The 16,617-nt window shown below is 52.2% G+C and overlaps 1 protein-coding gene across 4 annotated transcripts in view; it reads left to right on the forward strand.

The window, feature by feature from the left end:
• SMG6 (SMG6 nonsense mediated mRNA decay factor) overlaps positions 1 to 16,617 on the forward strand; it is a gene marked incomplete at its 5' end in the record, with an annotated part of 113,536 nt that overhangs the window by 64,682 nt on the left and 32,237 nt on the right. For all 4 annotated transcript variants that reach the window (XM_084272821.1, XM_084272820.1, XM_084272822.1 and 1 more), the window contains one exon: positions 139 to 340. In XM_084272821.1, the coding sequence (XP_084128947.1) occupies positions 139 to 340 (202 nt within the window). The remainder of the gene's footprint in view (positions 1 to 138; positions 341 to 16,617) is intronic.

The following is a 16,617-nucleotide window of genomic DNA, read 5'->3' on the forward strand; positions in this document are numbered from 1 at the left end:
AGCCCTCCCGGTGGGGTCGGTTCAGCAGCGGTGGCGTGCCTCGCCTCGCCTCACCTCTCTGGTATTCGCTGCAGCGTTGCAGGCAACTCCCAACGCATTCCAGCCCCGAATTGCTCACGTCTCTCCTCGTTCTCCCAGGGTCTCAGTAGATGTGTGGGCGACGCTGGCTGACTTCTGTAACATACTGACCACAGTGAATCAGTCGGAGGTGCCCTTGTACAAGGACCCAGATGACGACCTTGCCCTGCTTAGCCTGGAAGAGGATCGGCTGCTCTCAGGCTTCGTTCCCCTGCTGGTCGCCCCCCAGGAGCCCTGCTACGTGGAGAGGACCTCGGACAAGGTCAGCAGTAGGCCAAACATCCCCCCTCGATTCCTCCAGACTTTTATTCTTGGGAAGTTTTCTGTGCAAACGGAACACGATTAAGTCATTGAGAAGGGTGTTAAGGGAAAATATCGACCTTTCAGCCGCTGACATCCAGCTCTGTGTCATGAAAACCCCTCTCGACTTCCTCTGGTGTGTGTGTGCTCGCTGGCATGTTGTATATACGATCATTTCCTCACTTGTTTAAATAGTGCAGCTTGTGTTGGCAGTGCTCTCGGTGCACTCCAAATGGTTTGCATCATGCTTAAAGCACCCTCCCCCCTCCCCCCCGGCCACAAAACTCTGCCTTAGGAAGGCAGCCAGGACTTTTTTCCTTCTCTAAAGAGGAGAGTGATAAATAGGTGACTAGAGAGAAGCAGACACCATGTGTTAACGTACAAAAGGCTTTTAGGAATATGAAGCATTCCCCACTGCCCGGTCTCTATTTTCCTTTCTTTGCTCTAGGAGCCCATTCTAGCCTGAACTTTCCTTTGGCTGTTTGTTTTTAGACTAATGAAATCAGTTCCCTTGTTGATGTGGGGTTTTGGGTCTGCTCTCTGCCACCACCTGGCCGAAGGGACCTGGGGGCTGTTGTTGGATAACGTGTCTGAACCTGATGGTGTGGGGAGGGGGGGGTGGAAGAGGCACAATGGCATTTGTTCTGCATGCCCTTGGAGGCACGGCAGGATAAGAGTGGCTCTTGAGGGTTTCCTGCTCAGGCAGAGTGACAGCCCCAGAAACGCTGCTCATTGGGGAGGAGAAGTGGGGATGCAGGGGCTGGTTCCTGTGGAGAGCCTGCGTGTGATGGTGGCAGTGTGCCTTCCCATGTGCCACTTCTTCTTGCTATTTTCCTGAAATGACAGTGAGAAATACAGGACCTTTGTCACAGGGGGACCCAAAGGGGGGGTGTGAATTTGCGAATTTCTGTTTCACTTCCCTGTCTGCCCAGCCCTTGGTCACAGCACTGCCCACGGCAGAGGAGCACAGGGGGAGCCAGTAAAACTGAGAGCTCTCCCAGTTTGGGGAAGCACCTTAGTCCAGGAAGCCACTGTGGAAAAACAGATTTTCAAGACTCTTATTTGAAGGGGTGAAAACAACAAGCGTGTGGTCACCATTGCTGCCCTAAGGTAGCCTGTTCTCCCAGTGCTGTGGCCTCACTGGGGCTTCTGCTGGGGATAGCCCCGTTGCCCTGTTCAATGCAGGGACTCTTTGCCCAGTAGCTACCCCCCAGAACACAGCAGATAGGTGAAGGTGGCTGAGCAGCCCAGTCTGGTGCCCCAGAACATGTGGGAGGGGGTCAGTATTCCCTGAACTCTGCCTCTTCTAACCACACACCGGTTTATTTGGAGTGCCATCTACCTGCCCTGCCAGGCACTTGCGCTCACGTGTGTGCAAAAGAAGAGCTGTAGCCTTGTCCCATAACTCCACCTGAGCTTTCCCAGCTGAGGTTTTTCTCTGTCTTGGCTCCCTTTGGTTCTGGTCCTGTACAGACAAACTGGTAAGAGCTGGTGCCCTCGCAGTGCGGCAGCATCCGCCCGAGCAGCTGGGATTATCTGACACGGTGGCACCGGCTCAGCTCTGCTGAGGAGGCAACACAGATTCCAGAAAGAAGGAGCCAGGCTGGGCTGTGTCCATCCCCCCTGCTTTCTTCTTTATTTTTCCGCCTCTGTGGGTCTTGTTTGGTTTGAAAGTAGCTGACTTTTGATCCCACCCAGCAGGCTGGGGTGTTCGCTCGTGTTTGCACAGGTCTGAGCCCCTGTTGTGTTGCGCTGTCTGCTGGGCTCTGCCTTAACCCAGCAAACACATCGCCTGGAGATAGATGGAGGAACCCACCAGCTACTCAGGACACGCTGAGCAGCAGCAACGAGTTCTGCAGGGTCTCAGTCCAGTACTGACTGGTGTTTCCATTGATGGTCGGACTGGTGGAACAGCAGGTGTGCATGTTCACATTGCAGAAGACACCCAAGGGGATTAAGGGGAGGCCAGTGAGACAGAGCAGAGATCTCAAAAGCCTGACTTCCAAGAAGGGACTAGAGAAGCCAGAACTTCTTAGTCTAGAGGGAATTCGGGGAAAATGCAGTGAGCTGTTGCAGAGTGGAGGAGAACAAGCTGTCCTCCAGCTCCGTACTGAAAAGCACAGGAAGGAACGGGCATAAATTGCAGCAAAATAGATTAAGGCTAGACTGTAAGGAAAGGCTTCATGCCTTTGGGTAGTTAGGCACTTGAGAGCAGCTTCCTCAGCGGTTCTGCGGAATCTCTTCAGCCTTGGAGATTTTTAAAAGCAGGCTGGGTGGCTCTGTCAAGGCACAGCTTGGAGAGAGGTGAACTGCCTCGGAAAAGGAGGCAAAGTGACCTCTTTGGATGCTCCTACCCAATTTTCTGTGATTCTGTAAAGCTGTAGAAGGGGACTGGAGTGGCAACTGCGTCATTGCAGTCGAGTGATTACCTTGTTCCACAGATCTTCTCCTGCGGTATTAATAAAGTGAATTATTTGTCTCCAGAAGAGGGGGGGGGTTGCAGAAGGCAGCAGAGACCAAGCTGGAGGAGAGGCACAAACCCATATGCTTTTGACAAAAGACTCTGAGCAAAGCACAAAAAGGCAGCTCCCTGCAAAGAAGCCCCTAATTCAACTTAACCAGGGGGATCTTTGCGTGCGGTCCCCTGTCCACCATCTGCTCCCTGCCCTCCTTTCAGCGGTGCAGAGCCCAGATGAACCTGACTCCTCAGCAGATGCATCTCTGGGCTGTTGGCAGTGACAGGGTATCCATGGTGGCACGAGGGGGATTTGTATCCCTGTGCCTTAACCAGGGGGTGCCAACAGGCACTGCAGTGGAGCAGCACCCTTTGGCACGTACCACGTCCAGCCGTGTCGCCGGAGCTTTCCCGTGTGTGTGCTCCGTGCTGGGTACCGCCTGCCCGAGCTGTGAGCAGGTGAGAAATGTGTGTTTCTCTTTCTAGCATTGATTTTTTTCACTGCTGTTTAGCAGCAGCTATTTTTCTGCACCCGATTTCTTTCTCTCCTGTTCTCAGTCTTGGCCCAGGTTTCAGCCCCAGTTCCTGACAGCTGTTTGCTGGAGAAGCAAAGAAAATGTACAGATCTTTATACAGCACCAAGTGAATGTCCTGTGGGCTTGGGAGAAGGGTTCTGCTGTGCCAGAGTGGCTCTGGCAAGTTTGCCATGGCACCTTTTTGCACGGCTAAGAAGAGGCAGTTGGCATTTTACTGCAAGGAGAATATCTCACCTTGCTTACTGATGCTCCCTATGCTTTCTCCCCACAGAGGGTTTTTTTTTAATGAATTTATAACATTTCAGTGGGAAGGAATCTGTTGGAAGGCAAGACTGGAGAGCATTGGCTGAGAATGGTGTTAGGTTATCGGTTCCACCACCAGGGTGGTTGTTTTCTAAGCTGTGTAGGGCAAACACTGTGCTTCCCACTTCTTTTTGTTCCCCACGGCCCGGTTAGCAGATGGAGTGCAGCCTTCAGCCAGAGCTTCTCAGCGAGTTTCTGAGCGTTTGGCCTGGCTCTTATTTTGAGTGAAAATGTTCTAACCCCGTTCGTTGCCACGAGGCTGCGCGTTCGGATTCCTGCTGGAGCCAGTGTGACACTTTGAGCTTCCCATCATCTCTTGTCACTGAAGCTGTAACCAACAAAAGCTGGCTCCAGGGTGAGCATAGCTCGGTGATGTTTTCCTGGGCGTATGTTGGGCAGATATCCACTGCAGCTTGTGTGATGGAACACCATCGAACCTACCAGTCAACAGCAAACTATGCAGCCTGGTGCCTGAGCTGTCAGACGGTGTCTGCAGCCTTTGCAGCCGAAGGAGACGCTGCCAGGACCTCGCTCACCCATCCTTGTACCCGAGGCAAGAGCTGGGAACAGCAGCGTGGCTGAAACGAGATTTGGGAGGCAGGAAGGTGATGGCTGTGGATTCATCAGGTGGTGCTGCTGTGGGGACTTGTAATGACACTTGGGGCACGTTGGGGTTACAGCAAGTCCTAGTGATGGTGTGTCCAAGCTGTGTGGGGGTCTGTTCTTGCACCGCCCTGGGGAACCTGGGGCATGTCCTGGTTTCCTCAGCTGAGTCCTGTTGTCTTGGGAGCCTCCTGCTCTGCAGTGGTCCCGTGGAGCTGGTGATAAGGCTGGAAGATGGCAGTGGGAAGGACCTTCTCCTCTGTGCAGGCACATGGCAACACCAATTGCCAGCAATCCCTGCGAGCTCTGCCTGGGCTCGACGCCTACATCACCCAAGCCTGTCCCTGCAGCACCCCCTTTGCCACATGCCCCGGCCAGGGAGATGCGGAGGAGAAAGTGTTAATGTCCCTTCCCACAATAAACCTCTCTGCATGGGGGGTCCTGAAACCTGAGCCTCTTCTCTCCTCCCCCAGCCCTGACACACGTTAATAAAAGGTTTTTAAACGCCAATAAAAAGGCAGCAGCCCCAGCTCACCAGGTCCGGGGCCCAGGGTCCTTGGGAAGGCACTTCACAAATGTGTTTTTTGCATTTTCAGGCTTTTGGCTGGTGAATAAGATTGAGGAGAAATACTCCTTCCCCTGATAACAATACAGTGAGACGCAGGATCAGCAGTGTGTGGATTAAAACCAGACGGTACATGATTAATACATATGCTTATAGGGCTAGTCACTGTGGTTCCCTCCTCTCTAACAGAAAGGCACTTCTTTTTTTTTAAATCCCCTTGTGTGCATGCTCATGTGTGGAGTGGACTGTCTCTGATACTCAGCTAGTTCCAACCCTGCCTCACCTCACCAGGCAAATGAAAACCCTAAAATACAAAGCTCTGAGAAATACCTGACAGTATTTTACTGCCCCAGCCCTAGAAGCTGGGTGCTGTGTGGCTCCTCCAGCTCCAGGGTGGCCCGTTGGCTTCCCATGCTCAGTGCAGTTCTTGTCTCGCCGAGTACTTGCTGCCTGTTATCTGCACTACTCACCTGTCAGTCCAACCTGTGTTCTCCTTAGAAAACACAAATCTCTTTCCTCTGTACTGTCCAACCCAAGTGGATGCTCCAGATTTTACCCTCTCTGGTTGCCCCACCATGCCCTAGATTCGGTAGCCTTTGAATTAGTTATTTTGGAGCCTTTCGTAGTAGGTTTGGGCTAAAATTAGTCTGGACTTGTTACTCACTTTGCTTATTTATGGTATTCCAATCTTCTTAAGACTTGCAGATATCTCTTGGCAATGTGTAGTCGTGTCTGATGCTTCTTGGAAAGGCAGCCCCAGGTTTAAGAGCCTAGGAGGAATAGCTGTCGGAGTGACCAGGCTCTGTCATGCCTCTAAACACCAGAAGTTCTGTCCTCTCCAAGACATACTGCATCCTGGGATACCAGGGATGAAATCCATGGCCCAGTGGTCACACTACAGTGATTTTGGGAAGACTTCTTGTGAGGCATCAGAGGGAAGCGTAGCAAGACCAGGATTCTGAGAGCACAAACTCTTTGTAAGCAGAGAGAAAACCCCAGTGAGCAAATGTAACTGTTTTCTCAGCATCCTTTCCATATTCCCATTCCATAGCCTTTGAGCATCTCCCTCCAGCTGGCAAGCAAACGCACTCAGCCCAGGAGAGCATGAGCTTCCAACTTGGAGTTTGGTCCAGAGAGGAAAAGGGAAACTGTGAGCAGAGATCGGAGCCCCAAGTAGGAGAGTCCAAGGAGGAGTCATCCTTGAAAAACTCCTTCCATTCCTGCCTGCCTCGGTTTCCAAACAAGCACTGAAAGATCCCTGCCACAGGCAGCCCCGCTCGGAGCGGGGACTTGGCAGGAGCTGGCAGCCCCGAGGCGGCGGAGTTAGAAATGTTTACATTTTCTGACCAGTATCTGAACTCCATCCCAGCCTCGACCTTCCCTTTCATGTGGTGCCTTTGGATTGTAAAAGGCAATTAGCCTAAATTATGGGCCATGTTGGAAGATGATGTCATTGCGCGGTGGAGGAGAGGCTGGGTTTCATGCCACCGCGAAGGTAGCGCCCCGAGTGTCACCTGCTTTGAACTCCTTGGCCATCCTTGAACTGCAGGCACCTGGAACCGTGAGGACAGGGCAGGAGCCTCTCTCTGCTCTGCTTTGCCAGGCAGCATCAGCTCATGGGGGGAGCATTGAGCCAAGTCCAGGTCCCCAGGTCGGGGTGGCAGAGGAGGACACGACACGCTGGTGCCCATTACCGCTGTTTTAAAGGTACCTGGGCACACGCGCTGTCCCGGTGACCACTGGGGTAGCTTAGGGCTCTTTTTGGGGAGGCCTCTTGTTCATTTATCACTCAGTCCTGGTTTCTAACCATGAGAGTTTCGAGCAGATTCTTAAACCTGTGTTTCTCCAGTCGAAGGTGAAGGGAACTCGTGGCAGAGGAGCACTAACGCTGCTCGAGGACACCAAATACAGCCCTGGAGAAATCAGCAATGTGGAATAATAGTTCAGGCTCTTAAAAGGGGAGGGTGGGTTTGACTGAAAAAAAAAAAAAACCCAAAAAAACCTGCAATAAATCTAGTGAGTGGAATCTGAGGGAAATGATCCCATCTGGAAAACTCCAGCGCTGGTGCTGCTGAAGGCTTAAGGAGCGATGCAGATCGCGAAAGAAAACCCTGTAGTCTGAGGATGACAGGCTTCTTAATTGATGTCCATTGCAACTGGTACTCTGCCAGTTTATGTTGGCCACCTTCCAGCGTGCTGTAATTTTGGGGCCAGGTGTGAAGCGTTTCTGTTCCGTCTTGTTCCCAAGCACCTACAGAAGCCTCACACATCTCGCTTGAGCCCTGTAGGAAACAGCTGTACAGGTATGGGGGAAAGGAAATGTCACAGCTGGGCTTGGAGTACTCCCCCGTGCCTTGCCTAGGGCTCTGTTTGGGGCAGGGGGGGGGAGGCGCTCTCCCCACCCCGTGCCGAGTTTGGGGTGGTGGCCGCTGTCGCAGGCACACCTGCCTGTCTGTCAGCAAGGTGCTTTGAACATTAGGGAGCTTTTGGGAAGAATGTGTGGGTCAGAACCCACCCCCACCCTGTCTTCAAAGAGGAGCCCTCGGTGGTGTGCGTCAGCCCTGGAAGCGGGGAACCCAGCCTGGGAGAGCCCTGGATGCTGGAAGCCGGGGGAGCTGTGGCCATCTCCTCTCATCTCTTCTCCTGCAGGGAACCACAGGGAAATTTCCATGGGAGCAGGAGTAGGTCTTGTAGGAAGTGTTCAGCCTTGGTGTCCCAAGGCTACAGACCCATCAGGATCTTCAGCAGGTTGTTGCAGGACCTAATTTCAGTTGCTGTTACATGCGTGTGGTATTTCCGGGCTGAATTTGGTTTGTTTCAATTTCCACTAATTGAATTTTGCTGTAGGTTGGCAAGTCCTCCATCTCTGCTCTGACCCCAATGTATAAATGTACCACAAGGCCCCCCATAACCATCCTCTTTAGAGATGGAGTGAGGGGTGTGACAGCCTCTCAGGCATGGTTCAGACCCCCTGAGCTAGTCTCATGGCTTATCCAAGATCACATGTTGCTCTGTGAGCTGCCTCAGCAGCACGTGAGGAGGAGAGGACCGCCCTTCTCTGTGCCCACCAAACTGTAGCGGTGTCCCCCAACCTTTGCTCTGAGAGGAACAACTGGAGGGAACAGGCAGCGGTTGCTCAGGATCAGGTGACTGAGCTGTTTGGAGGTTTTTGTCTGTGGGTGAATTGCTCGAAGGTGGGGAGGGTGGGAGACAGTGGCTAATCTGGAGGCTTTATCAGCCAAGGTTTTCTTTGTCCAGGTCACTGAAGCTATTGTTAAGCAGCATAAACCCCCTAGCAGGCTTCCCTGTGGCTCTGCCAGCACTGCCCTCCTGTTTACGCTGACATTTTAAGACCTCTGGTGACCAGATTTTAATCCCCTCTGCATCCTGTGCACTGCAGTCTCTGGGGTTTACTAACTTCTCTCATCCCAGCAGAGATGCAGAGTGCTCAGGGGGAGGACAACTGCTTGCCCCGTGACACGCAGCCATGGCATCAAGCTGCCAAAACAGCGTTGAGGGCAGCAGGAGCTCAAAGCTCTGCAGCTACTTCGCTGCAGCTGAGTGTTAACGGATGCCGTAGCCCTGCTCAGCAGCACGAGGGTGAGGAGGAGTGGGGGCTAACAGTACCACCAGTCCAGCACCCCTCTGCAGAGCTGGGGTCCCCCTGTTTTGACTGTCCCGAAGCTGAGAGCTGGTGTGTGAGAACTGCAAGGTCTCACTACAAGGTGAGGAACCACCTGCCAACGTGTTAAGATCCAGCTGCACATGTTCTCTTCACGCGCCTCTGAGCGAGTGTGAGAGTGGCTTTGTGGTCTGGACGCAGCTTGCAGGGAAGTACGAGGTGCTGCCTTCCAGGCAGCCCCATCTCTTGGAGAGGAATATGGGAAGGGAAGAACCCTTGGTGGAAACAACCTTCCCTACTGCTGGGATGCCTTCTTTCCTGGCACCTGGTAAGGAGCAAGCAACACCCCAGCGCGTGGGGAAGCCGTGGGGAATTTGCTCAAGTGGCTCGTGACGTTTCCATCCCTTCCTCCCCTGCCTTTCCCCAGCCTTGGATCCACCTCTGCCGCTCCTCCGGGCTCCTCTTGGACAGGGCGCTTTAGCCATCGCGTCGGCTCCAAGTGAATCAGGCAGCCTGGGCGTGAGCCGCGCACGTGTACCAGCACGTGGGATGTTCCCCAGCCAGCGCTGCACAGTTTGGCTCTGGTGTCAGCAAAAGGCTCCTTTAAAGTGTGTTCTGGCAGCACGATGTGATCGTCAGCTCAAGGCAGAGACTGACAGGATAAATCAGCCTTGTCCCATGCCTGGTTTCAGGCAGCGTTGGATCATTTGGTGTGGATCAGATGACGCTCGTTGTTGAACATCTTCTCTTCTGTCATCATCTGGCCAGGTTTATGTAATGAGATGGAAAACTTCTTTGTGTTCAGTCCTTTTGTCCCAGAAGCTACCTCTGGAGTTTCGTCACAGGCTCTGGGGAAACAGGAGATGTCCTGAGGAAACTCGCTGACTCTATTCCCAGGGTCAGCATCAGTGGAGCGACCTAGGAAAGGAGCATCAAACCATGATGTCTCCTGCACAGCATCTCCTTAGCGTGTGCTGCACACAGCCTTTCCTTCCCCTGGGGTTTTTCAGCAGGTGATGGCCTTGTTTCTGCCACACCGGCACCCTCATGGCACGAAACTGGCCACAACCTGGCAGGGCAACAGGCCCAGGTAGTGCTCGGCTCTGGTTATGAAAGAGGTATTCACTGTGACTTTAGTGTAGTCAGAATGACATATTAGAGTTCAGACCTCGTGGAATTTGCTGATTAGCCTGTAAGTATATCGAAAGGCCTCGTTAAAACACCATTAAGGCTGGATCCCCTCCCAATGAGCCATCTCTTATTGCTACCCAGAGAAACCTTGAGGAAATGAAAAGGCTGCTCTGGCTGGCCGAGCCAGCCCCTGGGCATGAAGCACGGCCTCTCCTTGGACAATCTCTGTGGTGCTCAAGGCTTAATGTGGCGCTTCCGATCACACAGGAGGGCCCTGGGGCTCGGGGTTCCTCTCCACCTCGTGCTTTGCCTGCTGGGTCCACTGCTCAGGCTCAGCGCTCTGGTGCTAAACTCAGTCCTTGACCTGACTCTTCATCTCTTGACCCTGCTTTAGCTTCTGGGGTGGCCCCCTTTCACAGTACTACTTAGGTTTTCTCTTGGACCAAGTGAAACGCTTAAAACATCCCCGCTGAAGACGACAATGGTGTGGTATCCACCAAGGCAGCTATTGGAAGGACCTCAGGAAACCTGAAAAAAGACCCAATTAATAACTCCTCATTGTTATCCTGAATAAGAAAGATCCACGTCCTGGGAAGCATGCCAGAGAAGTGGACTGGGTGGAATGCAGGGAGTGGTCAGCCCAAATAACAGATGGGGATCTACTCTGTCTCTACGGGAGACGGAAGGTGACCTCTGTCATTGAGCTTGGAGTCTGCTCCCCACGTTTCTGCTCCCAGCTGGACCTCGTGTTATTTTTGTGGATGCCAAATCCATCTGCTGGGCTAAGCCTGGGTGAGGATGGAGAGCCCAGCTCCTGCAACAGCCTTGGAGCTAGAACCCTCGGTGTCCTTGTGCCATCACATCAGAAAGTGAAGGCACCACCGTGGTCTTATTTGCTGTTTTCTTTTCTCACCATCATTGAAGCCAAAGCACTTCCCAGGCATTAATGAACACATCTCCACAGCACGGTGTGGCAGAAGGAAAAGCAATTTCCTTCTTAGAGATTGGCAACAGAGGTACGCGAGGCTGAGGGACTGAGCTGGGTCCCACAGGAAGCCTTAGCTCCAGGATGAGAACAAACCCCTGATACCCAGGATTTGAAGCCAGTGCCTCAGCCCCAGGCCACCCACCTCCCTTAGGAAGATGAGGGGGTACTAAGGGAAGGTTCACTGGGAAGCGTTAAAATTCTTCCCAGCCGTAGGCCTTGCAGGAGCAGCGTTACTGCTGCTCTGTGCCTGTGGTGGGACACTGAAAATGCTGGCTGTTTAATCCAGATAATCAAATCAAAATTTTTTCCCATAACATATTTGCATATATTTACTTAAACGTATGGCAGACCCCATCCTTTATTGAAATTAACCAAAATTTGCCATAATATTTTGCATACCAGCATTTTACATCCAACATGTTCTCTGCCACACAGCACATACTTGTCTGGGAGTTTAGAGACGATGAAGAGAGACAGTAATTGTGTGTTTCTATCTCCTTGATTATTTTGCTTTGAAACTTTCCCCAAACTTCACTGCAGTTGGGACCGACTGAGGTCTGTGTAAACCCAAATCCTGAGGGTGAAGACAAAGGTGTTTTCCCAGGTGTGAGAAGTTATTGTCCTCCTGCTCTGCTTGGTCTGTGAACCACAGAACAGAGTTACAGTTTGGGTCTGTATTTACCTTAGGCATAAATGATGTCACACTTAGCGTAGCATCTGTTACTAGTGAAGGAAAGAGACTTCTGTCTACAGGCAGAAGATGGAGTTTGCTACATCTACAGGCAGAAGAAGATGGAGTTTGCTATGTCCCCATGCTGTATCAGTTCACCTGATGCCTGGTCTCCCCATGGAGAAGTGGCCATGGAGCAGCACTTCCAGAGCGTGTCATGGACCTGGCTGTCCATGCACAAGTTGGGACCCTACCAGCTGCTGGTGACATACCATATTCCTGGTGCTGAAGTCACTTTTCAAGACCATACTTGAGCTCTTAAGTCATCCAGATGCTCCTTGAGCCTTGCACCCATTACCAGCCTCTGTTGTTAGCTCCCTCTACTACTAGTGTCTTTCTTAGTTCAGCGTCTGTCCTCATGAACAAAGGTCTGATCAGCATCGATCTGAAGTTTGCAGAAAGCTGGTGGATGAAAAGCTTCTACCAGCCCAGCCCCTGGGGGCTGTTTTTCCTCAGCCTGTTCCCACAACTGCAGCTTCAACCTTCTTTTAGGCACGAGCATCCTCATCAACTTCCCTGTGACTCCAGAGCTGCTCTCTAGTGACTGCCCTGACGTGGGAAAGGAGAGATCCTTGAGGTATCACCACAGAGGGACACCTTGAGTTTTGGAAGGATGTAGTGCCTGCTAAACGTGTGAGATGCTTAGTCACACAGGGAGCGCTGGGCTTACAAAGGTAAATCATGGTGGGCTGGAGAACTGGAGGAGAGTTGTGTGGATGGAGCAAATACCTGTACGAATGTGCTGGGTGATGGAATCATTGTGGGTGTGGAGGTGGAGCGGTTGCTAAACAGAAAAGTGGGGAAAAGAGGTGGAAATGCTGGCTGGAGACACTAAGGGGTTTGCAGCTTTGAAGGTACCACAAGACACGGCGTCCTGCTGACCTCTGCGACTGGGAACCATCTCCCAGTAGCTGGCCACCACTGTGGGAAAGTTGGGGCCAGATTTCCCAGCCATTACCTGCCTCACTCCATGTCAGTGTAAGTCTTGTGTAACTCTCAGGGGGGGTTTAGAGCCTTCAGAACGTTTCTGAAGGCTGCGTGAGCGGGTGAGGTGACGGGAGGACACGTGGGGCTGTGGTTTAGTGGTGGGCTTGGCGCAGCGTGAGGTTTATGGTTGGACTCAGTGATGTTAAGCATCTTTTCAACCTAAAGGATTCGGTGTGAGCGGCCACTGCTCTCTGCATCCCCTGTCCTGGTGTGCTTGGAGACTGGGGTGGCATTTTGTGGCACAGGTGGGACTGGTTTGGGGTCAGGAATGATGGGAGGACCTCAGGATTCATTCGTACAGGTTCCTTTACCTATCCTTTGCCCTTTTGCTCCCAACAGATGGGTGAAGGTTGATGAGCTGGCAGCACCTTTAGGTTGCTTAAGGCTACAGAGCTTGGCTTGGCTGATGCCTGTATCCAGCGGGGTGTGGACATGCCTTCCTTCCCTCAGAGGATCTCAGCATCTTCAGTGCTTAACCTGTGGAGATAGAGCCCTCATCATGGCCACTCTACACCACATCATGCCTGGCCATCCTCCCCTTCTTGGGATAAAACCCACTGCTTTGGAGGGTGGTTTATTTCAGTTATTTTATGGCTTATGTATTTTTTTTTCCTGCCTAAAATGAAGCATCTTGGCATGGTGAAATGTGAGGACAGGAGAGAATTTGCTGGAACTTGAGACTTAGTGTGTGTGTGCGCTGACTGGATATCATCTGTGTCCTGCTGTGTCTCTCCTCACACAGACTGAAGTGCGTGGGCTCTTCCTTGTCGCCACGAAGTCCTCAAAGCCTGGTTTAGGTGCCTTTGGAGTGGTGTGATGAGGAAGAGGAAGCCTTGGCAGACTGTTACCCCCTCAGAGATGCGCTACGCTCTTCCATCCTACTTTGGGCTGTGCCTCCCCTTCCTGCAGGCACCTCGCTTCTCCTGCAGCTCGTGGGTCTCTTGTTCCTTTGGGCGGGATTCCCACTTTTCAGCTCTTCCCAGATTTCACCTCGGTTTCCCCCTTTTTAATAGGAATGCTTGGCCTCTTGCACTCAAGACTCGGGGAGGAGCAGCTTGTTTCTGTAGCTGGCCCGCTTCCAGATGTCATCACTTCAGGCAGTGCCACGCTGCACATCTTCAGCAGTTTGAAATGGAGAGACAGGGAGAGACAGATAAGATCAGCAGCTTTAGGTGATGGCATTGTTTCAAATAAACCATGCATGACCCAAAGCTTCCACTTCAAATGGGGAATGAAATTGCTTCATCCTTTGACAGCTTGCTCCATGAAAGAAATTTATCTTCGCTTAATTGCTTTAGATCCCAAGAGGCTGTGTACAGTAATTTCTAGGAGATAATTATATCAAATTAAAAAAATATGTGACTATCTGACTGCTGAGCATGAGTGTGGTGGCCAGAGAGTGGGAAGGAGAGAGGCACCGTGGCTGAGCCGTGCTCACAGGTTATCGCTTCTTCTCCTCCCTGGGGGCTGAAGGCATGGTGCTGGGAGGAAAGCATCAGTGAAGGACTGGCTGCAGGGTACTTGGAGCTGGGAATCCTGCTCCCACAGAACTCCTTTGGGATCCCCATGCTGGGGCACAGCAGGAATTTGCATCCCTGGTACCTCGTCCCTTGGGTCAGCGAGCGTCGCCAGGCAGAGCTTGGCAGTGCGTCCGGCCAGTCAGCTCCCCGTGTAGCTGTACGGTGGAGCTGAGGAACAAGAGAGCTTGTTGATTTAAAAACATGTATATTTAGAAGCAGAGTGTAAACTTCCTGCCCAGGCTGGGACTGGATTCTTGACTATGTTTGAGTTTCCAGTTTTCATTTCCTTTGCCCTCATACTTAACATTGTGTATCTCCCAGAGTGTGCCCCCGACTAATCTCTCCTTAACCCTCCCTCGCCCCGCATTTTTCTCTCATTATTTGCACATTGGTTGCAGTTCTTCCAGGAAGCAGCGTATCTCTTGGTTGTCACTTGGTGCCAGGGCTCCTGCAGGTCTCCTCTGTCCCTCTGGAAGTGACCTCAGGCCTGGGCTGGGGACTGCAGCAGGGACAGGACTGCTGGCAATCGCCATCCCTCAGAAGAAGATGGACTCTTTTGGCACAAGTTGAATACCTGAAGGGACATCCCCCTTTGTAGTTCATGAGAGGCAATCATTGCCCACTTCCAGGAGCTACAAATTGCTCCATCACCTAAATCATCTCCTCTCTCTCCTTTAAATCAGACTGCATGCCCTCCTTCCCTCCTCGACTGCTTTGTGGGACAGCTCCAACCCTGCCACTGCCTTTACAGCCCATCTCCTGGGGACAAAGATAATTTTGTGTGTCCCCCCTGGGCTGTGATGATTTTTTGTGTGTGATCCTGCATGGGCTTTGAAATGATTGTCAACGATCCTGGGCCAGAACTGAGCTCCTCCCCAGCCCTGTGATGTGCAGGCTGGGTTTTTGAAGTGTGATGCTGCTTCAGCTGTTCTCAGGAAGTCTGCAGGGGAACTGCGTTTGTACTAACGAGGTAAAGTCCCTCTGTGTTTCTGGAGGGCATCTACTCAATGGGCTCTTTGATGTCATCTCAGTTTTTGGACTTACATCAAGTAAGTCTTCAAAAAAGCAAAAGAAATGTTTTGGCTTCTCCTAGAACACGTGCACCTGAGCGAGATGACCCGTGGCTATCTCAGTGTCTAAGGAAGGAGTCCATGGCCACCAGAAGAGCTGTGGCCTGGAGCAGGGAGATGGAGGGTTCTGGTCCCAACAGCTGCCTCCGTGGACAAGCTGGCTGCCAGGGTTGTCTGAAGTGGTGAGGTGGGAGAGTTACCACATGTGAATTACCATCTCCTCCAGCGCTGTCCCCACGGGCTGTTCAGGGTGCTGCTGATGGTTGGTCTCATACTGCCCTGAGAGCAGCCAGAACCAGCCCTCAGGGTTGTTCCCTGGGGTACTGTGTAGCTTGGTTCACGTGTGACAAGCTGAACAGCATCTCCCCTCTCCCCGTGTCTCTAGAGCCTGAGAAACCTCATGGTGTTGGGATAACCACCATAACCATCCCCAAACGTTGCCATAGTCGATGCACTGTCTCCAGTTCAGACCTCATGGTGCTGCCCCAGGACTTGCATTTAATCATCTTCTGGCCTGGCTGCCCAAGCCCAGCGCTCTCCAACAGGTCACACATCCTGATCTTCAACTGCACTTTGTCAGTGCCTTTTATTTCCATGTGAGATCTCCAGGCAAAGCCTGGCACATTGCAGTGATTACTGGTGTCCACTGGTGGTGAGCGCTGCAGCCCAGATAGCCTTTGTCCCTCTGGGAATGATCCTGGGCTGGTCTGAGGTTTTGGTCCCATAGTCCCAGTCTTGGAGAGGGGTGGAAAGGAGAGATTTATGGCAGCAGTGTTTGGTTGTCTGAAGCAGGGAGACTCTTCTCCTCCAGCACAGTGGGTACACACTGTGTAGTTCCATGACTGCCCTGATGCACCAGTCCCATAACAGCAACTACTCAGCGGGAGCAGGGATGCTCTGTTGAGGACAGCGAGACGTGGGACACAATCTGAGCCAGTGGAATCAGCCAGACATGGCACCACACAGCTTGGTTGGTAACCTCAAGCCTCTTGGTCCCTGGGTTAAGACAGGGCACCTTCTGCTCCAGTGGGTTTTTTGCTGTGTGTTCCCATAGAAGCTGTGTCAGCAGCAGTCACTGTCCATCTCCTCTCACCCTTTCCCTTTGCTTTGCTCTGTTTCTTGGCATACTTCTTCCCTCCCTCCTTTTTGTCGCTGTCGCTGGACTTCACCACCTGAAGCCACCCGCAACACAGTTTCTGCTCTTCATAGTTTCCCAGCCTGGCTGCCCTGATGGCCACAGCCTTGGGGAGGGGGTGAGGGGGCTGCAAGGGGGTGGGCACCTCCCACAGAGCCTGGCAGAAGAACATTTTAAGAAGCAAAGAACACGGGGAGATCTCATCTGGCTTGAAGCTGCCTCTCACAGCGCGGTCGGCGTTTTCTTTCCGAGGCCGTGAGTGAAGGAGTTAATGAAGATCCCAGATGGCTTCAGAGTTTGCCTCTTGCCACCCCTTCCTGCTCCCCCAGGATCTCAGATGGTGGCGGGAGATGAAGTAAAAATTCTAGAGTTTATTGTAAAGTTCATCTCTCTCCCTAAATCATGCTGGAACTTGTGCGTGCTGTGTTGGCAGCTTCAAGGGGATGCTACCTGGTAATTAATTAGTTGTCAAGAGACAGCCCAGAGGTTCCAAGTCTTTATATTCTTACTAATAGAAATTGCTCTGATTACATTTTCCCCCTTGGCTGGAGGGCTGAAGAGTGGGAGCTGTGGTCCATGGGCAGCTGGAGCACG

Source organism: Gallinula chloropus (assembly GCF_964237585.1).
Source record: "Gallinula chloropus genome assembly, chromosome: 19".
NCBI classification, from domain to species: domain Eukaryota; kingdom Metazoa; phylum Chordata; class Aves; order Gruiformes; family Rallidae; genus Gallinula; species Gallinula chloropus.